This window comes from Rhinolophus sinicus, chromosome 2 (genome assembly GCF_057876585.1).
Source record: "Rhinolophus sinicus isolate RSI-liver-muscle chromosome 2, RSI-T2T, whole genome shotgun sequence".
Taxonomy (NCBI): domain Eukaryota; kingdom Metazoa; phylum Chordata; class Mammalia; order Chiroptera; family Rhinolophidae; genus Rhinolophus; species Rhinolophus sinicus.
Genome location: NC_142502.1, coordinates 127,385,428 through 127,393,560, shown reverse-complemented (window position 1 = coordinate 127,393,560; position 8,133 = coordinate 127,385,428). Strand labels below are relative to the sequence as shown.

General features: G+C 42.5%; 1 protein-coding gene across 4 annotated transcripts in view; it reads right to left on the bottom strand.

Moving 5' to 3' along the window:
- Positions 1–1,041: 1,041 nt before the first annotated feature.
- The window catches only part of LOC109456769 (charged multivesicular body protein 3), a 71,221-nt gene continuing 64,129 nt past the window's right edge, over positions 1,042–8,133 (bottom strand). For all 4 annotated transcript variants that reach the window (XM_019749206.3, XM_019749201.3, XM_019749205.3 and 1 more), the window contains 3 exons: positions 6,705–6,826; positions 3,950–4,064; positions 1,042–1,584 (listed from right to left, as the gene is read on the bottom strand). In XM_019749206.3, coding sequence (XP_019604765.1) covers positions 1,433–1,584; positions 3,950–4,064; positions 6,705–6,826 — 389 coding nt within the window. In that variant the 3' untranslated portion in view covers positions 1,042–1,432. The remainder of the gene's footprint in view (positions 1,585–3,949; positions 4,065–6,704; positions 6,827–8,133) is intronic.

Below are 8,133 nucleotides of genomic sequence, written 5' to 3'. Positions count from 1 at the left end.
CAGTAACAAATATACTTCTGTGGGGTGGGATGTTGATACATACAAGTGGGGGACACTGCATGTGTTGGGGCAGGAGGTCTATGGGAACTCTCTTTTTCCCAGTCAATTGTGCTACAAACCTAAAACTGCTCTTAAAAAAAAAAAAGGTTACTTAAAAAAACAAAGTATATCCTGAAGTAAAATCAAGAGGAATAGGATGGTCCCTGGATTCAAGATTTCCATTTTGCATGATGAGACTAGAAGGACCTCACTGCAGCAACATCTGAGACATTAGGATTTCTCTATACAACCTACAAAAAAATAACCTGTGGGAGAGTAGTTGGGTTTTTTCCTGCCTGGTTTAGTATACACAGGACTTGGACCAAAGGGATCTGGGTTGAACCCCAGCTCTGCAAGGTGAGCTGTTTTCCTTATCTATGTAGATTGAATGAGATCACATATGTCAAAGAGCTTTGTGAACTGTCAAACACACATAAATACAAATTGCTACTGCTGAATTATTTATAAATGTAACTTAGAAATGTTTCAAATGTGTGAGAGTTGTTTATCATGCATGACCACGCCATGCCTCTCACTGGTCAGCTCCTGACTTTGAGAAAGCACTGATGGGTTGGCCCAGATCCCATGCATCCAAAATAGCCAGCTCAAAGCGGGGGCAGGCAATCAAGAAAGAATCCTTATGTCACAGCTATCTGCTCTGGGTGCATCCTGCAATGGGAATGGAGGGAAGGAAAGCCACACACACACACACACACACACACACACACACACACACAACATAATACGGCCATCCAAACAGGACAAACTGTCACAATTCCCAAGCATCCTTTCGGTTAAACAGATGACCAAAAGCAGAAAGTGGCTCCCACACCATGACTCTGAAAGTTGGGGAGCAGCATCTACAGAGCAGACGCCACTTCTGCTAAGCTTCCAAGTCCCATATGTCTGGCTATAGCACCTCCTCTCTTTCCAAGGCCACATAGGAAACACTTTAGGACAACAAACACCTTGAAATTCATTACATGACAATCTAAAAGGAGACCAAGTGTTAAAGCAGAAATTTATTAAAATCCATTTATATAGTGTTTTACAGACAAAAAAAATGTACAGAGTCCTCAACATTTAGGCAATGAACTCTATTCTCAGAAGTGTTTTGCGAGAAGACCAAATTCTTTGCCCTCCCTCCAAAAAAGATACTTCTGTTTATACTCCTGAAAGTGATGCATTTATTACACCATTCAAGAACAATCCTGCTGAGATCTCCAAACCTCTGCAGTGTGAGGAGATATTAGCAGAGAACCTCCTCCAGAATGCAAAGCATCATCAGAGGTGTAGTGCAAGAGATACATAAGATGGCGGCCACTTCAGAGCAGTGTGTGCACACCTGGTGGCCAGGCCATGAGAAGGACGTGAGGGCCGAGCTGGGCAGCCCCTAGCTGCGGAGCGTGGCCAGCCGGGACTGCATGGCCTCCAAGGCCTCCTCCTCCTCTTCCTCTTCCTCATCTTCTGAGGCAGCCATGGCTCCTGGAGGATCAGGCTCTGGAAGGGCATCAGTCACTTTACTAGGTGCTTTGCCCAAGGCCCCTAAAAAAGAAAGAGTGAACACATTAACAAAATATTGGTTTAAAGAAGTGGCCCCTCATCTTCCCTGTCTTTCATAACTGGATCAGTCTGACAAGAAACAGAGAAGGGGCAATAGAACAAGCCAGTATGACAAATGTGCAAACACCAAGTTGTACCTGATATTAGACTATACTACAAAGCTATAGTAATCAAAACAGGATGCTACTGACCTAAAAACTGACATATAGATCAATGGAACAGAATAGAGAGCCCAGAAATAAACCCACATGTATATGGTCATTTAATCTATAACAAAGGAAGGAAGATATACAGTGTGGTAAAGATAGTCTCTTCAATAAATAGTGTTTGGAAAATTGGACAGATACATGCAAAATAGGGAAACTAGAGCACTTTCTTATATACAAAAATAAGTTCGAAGTAGATTAACTTAAACGAAAGACCTGAAACCATAAAAGTCCTAGAAGAAAACACTGGCAGTAAACTCTTTGACATCGATCTTAGTAATATTTTTTTGGATATATCTCCTCAGACAAACAAGGGAAACAAAAGAAAATATAAACAAATGCCGACTACATCAAACTGAAAAGTTTTTGCACAAGGGAAATCATCAACAAAATGAAAAGACAACCCACAGAATGGGAGAAGATATTTGTAAATAATACATCTGGTAAGAGGTTAATATCCAACATCTACAAGGAATTCATACAACTTAACAGCAAAAAAACAAACAATCTGATTAAAAAAATGGGTAGAGAACCTGAATACACATTTCTTCAAAGAGGACATAGAGATGGCCAACAGACATATGAAAAGACGTGGAACATAACTAATCGTCAGGGAAATGCAAGTTAAAACCATGATGCGGTACCACCTCACACCTGTCAGAATGACTGTCATCAAAAAATCAAACAACAAGTGTTGGCAAGGATGAGGAGAAAAGCGAACCCTCATGCCCTATTGGTGGGATTGCAAATTGGTGCAACCATTATGAAAAACAGTATGGAGGGTCCTCAAAAAATTAAAAATAGAGCTACCTTATGACTCAGCACTTCCACTTTTGGGTATTTATCTAAAATACTAATTCAAAAAGATATATGCAACTCTATGTTCGTTGCAGTATTACTTACAATAGCCAAGATATGGAAGCAACATAAGTGTCCATCAATAGACAAATGGATAAAGATGTCGTACATATATATAATGAAAAATTACTCAGCCATAAAAAAGACTGAAATTTTACCATTTACGACAACATGGATGGACCCAGAGGGTATTATGCTAAGTGAAATGAGTCAGAGAAAGACACATAGCATGTGATTTCAATTATATGTGGAATCTGAAAAACAAAATAAATGAGCAAACAAAACAAAAACAAGCTCATAGACATAGAGAACAAACTGATGGTTGTCAGATGGGAGGGGGCTTGGGTGGGTGGGTGAAAAAGGTGAAAGGCATTAAGAAATACCAATTGCCAGTTATAAAAACAGTCACAAGGATGTAAATAAAGTACTTGGAAAGTACATAAAGGATGTAAAGTACAGCATAGGAAATACAGTTAATAATATTGTATTATGTATGTTGTCAGATGGGTAGTTGCCTCACTGGAGTGATCACTTCGTAAGACATGAAATTGTCTAAACACAATGTAGTACATATGAAACTATATAATATTGTATGTGAATTGTCATCAAAAAATAAATTTAGAAAAATTCCTCATTAACCATCATTCGGAGATAACTACTGTTTTTCTATGGATGTGATTTTTACAAAGAAGTGTGTATTTCCTTAACAGGCTTTTTTCAAATAATATACTGTGAACATGTTTCCATGTCAGTATATTTATTTCTACATTATCTATTACAACTATAATGTATTCCAATAAGACATACATAACTGATTCAACCAATATTTTTATTAGACAGTTAGCTTTTTTCAAACTTTTCAATGTTATAAATAATGCTACTACAGATATCCATGAGTTAAATCATTCAGCCATCCTTAATTATGAGAGTAAACTCCCAGAAGTCAATCTTCTAGGTCAAAAGTTTTTGACAGTTACTGCCAAATTGCTTTCAAGAAAGTCTATACCAATTTAAGCTCCCAAATGCAGGTGATAAGAGCAGTTATTTCAATATTTCACCTTTCCATTTTGGAAACTCTAGGAATTAAAAAATTCTTCATCTCTGTGTTTTAAAAAAGATGGTTATAGATACTGTGGTTATTTTTTAAGAAATAACTTGCATAATCTAAAATAAAAAATGTAGAAGGGAATAATAGCCTAAAGAAAAAGCTACCGGCTAATTTAGTAAATGCAGGAAGAATGGTTAGAAAGGAGGGGAGAAGAGCATGTATGTCAAGGTCATACCTGCTGTAATTTCAAACAGAATTTTGTCAATTTCCATTTCCGCTTCTTCTTCCATTTCCTCCTGGTCATCCATGCTCTCAAAAGTGTCCTCTAACATCTCTTCTATGATCCCAGCCTAAACACAGAATAAACCACGTCACTTGCAACTATTCGATCTGTTCCCAAAAGACACTTCTAAGGGCCAGTGCCAACTGAACTTAGTGCCAGTACACCCCTGAGGCCTAGCACAGGACAGCTGGCCACAGGAAACGTGGATGCTGTTCTCTCTGCAGAAAGGCAAAAGGCCAAGGGGACTGATATCCAAATTCAGCACCAAGCTTGGAGGCAGGCCTCTAATGGCTGTCAGCGGAGCTTCACAAAGTCACGCAGACCACAGTGGCAGCACTCGGGGAACAATCTGCTGACAGATGAGCATCCGCACGGCTGTCTGGGGAAAAGCATCTGCCCTACACAGCAAATATAGTCTGTGAGTGCAGAATTGAAACAGTATGAAAACTGGTGGAGTCATAGTAGACACTATGATGACAAACACCAAGAGCAGGATGGGGTTCCATGGGACCCCAGAAAGGCCTGCAGAGCACCTCGGCATGTCCAGGTTACAGCTGACGGCACAGGGTCAACTGGGTGGGTCTGGAAAGGGTCAGTCAACTCACGGAAGCTCACCATCCTCTCCTGGGAATGGACAAGATGGCGTTTCTGACGCCAACAGGTAATGCCCAGACTCTCCTGGATGCCCTGTGCCTGGCAGCCTGAAGCTTTGTTCTCAGGGGAGTGTGGCAGCACCACACCCCCAGAGAGCACAGGAAAACTGCTCTCTAACACTGGCCAGCTCACATAGGCCCTGCCGTCTTCCCTGCTTACTAGTCTTCAGCTCCCAAAGAAGGCCCTACCTACTGACTTTGTTTTTGAAGCAGAAAGTCAGAACAGCACTCTCCAATGTCAAAAAGGGGGCAAGTGACATCCCTGGGCAGAAGATGTGAGAGGGGGCTGAGTGGCCGTGGTGGATGGCAGAGGGAAAGCACGGGTTCAGCCTTCTGAGAAGCTGCCAAAAGAGAAAGATTCTGACTGCTTTGCAACCTGCAACCTTGCTTTGTATTTTGACATCCCAATGATTCAGGGAACGGAGGTCACATGTGGCAGCTCCAGCTCTGGCTCCCCTGCACTCAACCAGGGCACAACTCTCACTGAGCATGCTGATGCAATCAGAGTGAAAGCAAGCCCTTTCTCCTGCCTGCCTTTCTACTCCCAGACCATTCAAGTGCCTTAGTGACATGAATCTAGCTAGTACCATATTCTGCCCATTCTCAGACCCTTTACTCCCAACCGAAATGAATAAACAAGTTCACATTCGAGGTCAGACAGGTAGAGCCCCCTGGAAGTCATCTTCGTGCTGGAGGCTACTGTAAAAAGGGTTCACTAGACACTTGCTAACTGGTTAGGAGCGTCTGCTGGAATCCTGACTATAATAGCTCCACACATCCTGGAAGCAGAAGTTGTCATTTATTAATTCATTTATTCAATCAACAACCATTCATCAACTGCCTGCTCTGTGCCAAATGACAGGTCAAATGGAATGAGTCAGATCACGTCTCTGCCCTTCAGGGGCTGGCTTTTTATATCTTTCCCATCAATTTTCTTCTCCGGTTTCTCTCTCCTAGGCCCTGGGGTCCCATGTACAATTTAAGTTCGTAAGTGTAATTCCTTAGGAGGAAAGAAGATGATTTCTACACTTTACAATCTGCATGTAAGAATTGGAAGTACATAACCTTGGCTCTCAGGCCACCGATTTGAAGCCTGAGCACCTGCAGAAGGCACTTCCTCTCATCACTGCCTCTGAGGCAGCAAACACAGTAAGATCAGATATCCGGGCTCCAACCCCAGGTCTGTCACTTACTGCCAACACTACTTATAAGTTACCTGGTAACTTGAAGATTCAGTTTCCCCCTGTGTAAAATGGGGATAAAAATCCCTATACTAGGGTCACTGGGGGGACTTGACAGGACAGTACGTGTGACGTACCACTGGCTGGCAGGGGGCTCAGCAACACCGCCATCCTGAGCCCGGCCCACCAGTAGGTCCCTGCCAGGCCCTGATCCTGGGGGAGGCAGGTATTTATTGCTCTTTATTTGGTTCTGAGTCTCTCCTTTTCTAGTCTAAAAAAGGCATCAGCAAACTACAGCCTGAGGGTCAAATCCAGCTCACTGCCTACTTTTGTAAATAAAGTTTTACTGGAACATGGCCACACTCATTTGTTTACATGCTATCAATGGTTGCTTTTACACTACAAAGAACAGTGGAGTAGTTATAATAAAGATGTATGGCCCACAAAGTAGAAATTACATCCACTATCTAGCTCTTTACAGAAAAGGTTTGTCAAAACCTGGCTGGGAAAGCAGGGAGAACGACCTCCTGCATCAGCTTCACCAACATTCTGCTGGAGCAGAGGGAAGAACCTGGGCTTTTGTCTCCTTGCTCGTGTCAGATGCCATCAAGCCCAGCTCCCTGAATCCTCAACAGTTGCTCTCTGGATCTCCCACCTCCCCTAGAGCTCTGGGTACACTTTCACTTCTAAGGGGCATGGGCAATCTGACCAGCCTCTGCCATTGCTCAGCTCAGAGAGTTTCAACCCATGTTCACAGCTGTTCTCTGTCCTCAGTGATGGGTCTGTCCCCGCCCCACGCAGCCCGAGCCCCTGCCACTTGCTGAGAGTGACACCTAGTGGTTTAGAATGTGGTGCAGGGCTGGCCCAGGTGACCTTCATCATCTCTTTGGATAGCTCCCGCATGGTGGCCTGGATCTCTGGGATCTTCACAAGACTCTGCATGGCCTTCATTACTTCTGTGCTCTTCTGCAGGGAACCAGCCACTCGCAAAACCGCTGAAAGAGAAAGGCAACAGTCAGTATTGCTCAACAGGATGTGACACAGGAGGCAAGAGAGAGAGAGACACTCAAAGTCAAATTACGAGCTAGTCTAATAAAAGGGAGCGGTAGCATGTGGGTTCCCGAAGCTATTTATGTATCTGTGGAATACATTACTGCACTAGCTGACCAAGAAACGGACTTTTCTGCACTGTGTGCCACTTTGCTGACACTGGGACAAATTCTCTGAGCACGCACCCCAACTGGCCAAAGGCCTGTGGCTGATCTTTAGGGAAGGAAGCCCTAGGCATCCACGACACCCAGGTTAAGCCACACGTGAGAGGAACAGCTGTGGACCTTGCCAGAACAGAAGGCTTTGGGCTACCCAGGTAATGCTCTTCACAAACAGCCTGTGGATGGATAGCAGCCACTCTGGAGGATCCCACTGCTGGTTCTCAGGCAAATGAGAGAAATCAGGAATAAGACACAGTGAGAATACGCGTGTCAGTGTAAGGCGGTTAGTTCCTTGCTAGGGCAAAACTTTCTGTATTCTGAGATCACACGTATACTACATATTCTTTATGACAAATCATAATACTAGCAAATGGTCGTTTTCCCCCCCTAAACTCTTTAACACGTCAAATCAAAGAGTTGGCAGCCCTCCAAATCTGTTTTGAGTTTCACGAGACTTCAAGTTTTGAGAACTGCCATACATCAAGCTGTTTGCCAAAACTGGCACACAGACTTACTCCAGTACTGCAGTGCCCGGCTGGGCCAGGAGTCACTACAAATTTACATCCCTCTGAATATCGACTTTAGGAAGCTTTCATGTTTAAGGAAAAACAAGAGGCAAGGAAACAAGGGTGACCAAGGAAATACGTCTGACATACGCGTACATAGCATTTTGTGATTTTTCTAAAGAAGTTATAAAGAACACTTACAAAGTTATAAAGAATACTTCATTTTCCTTATCACTAGAATGGGAAAGTACAATATCTATTAAGATTTATAATTATAGAAGAAGTATCAAGAATCTGGCTGAAATAAGCAATAAATTATATGTCGTTGTAATGATATAAGAAAAATTCTAGAATATTAAATTTGCTATTGATTATCGTAACAAGGTAACGGATGGGAAGATGAGTAAAGGGTAAAAATAAAGCAAACCCTAGTTCTATTTGAATTATGAAAGTCTGATGTCTACACATGCCCATGTTTTATCCTAATTTGCATCCCAAGTCTACATCCCAGAGAGAGTGCCTCAAAATGACATGTGTTCAAGTAAACTGTTTGTTTTGTTTGGTTTATTCATTTATTTTTTTATA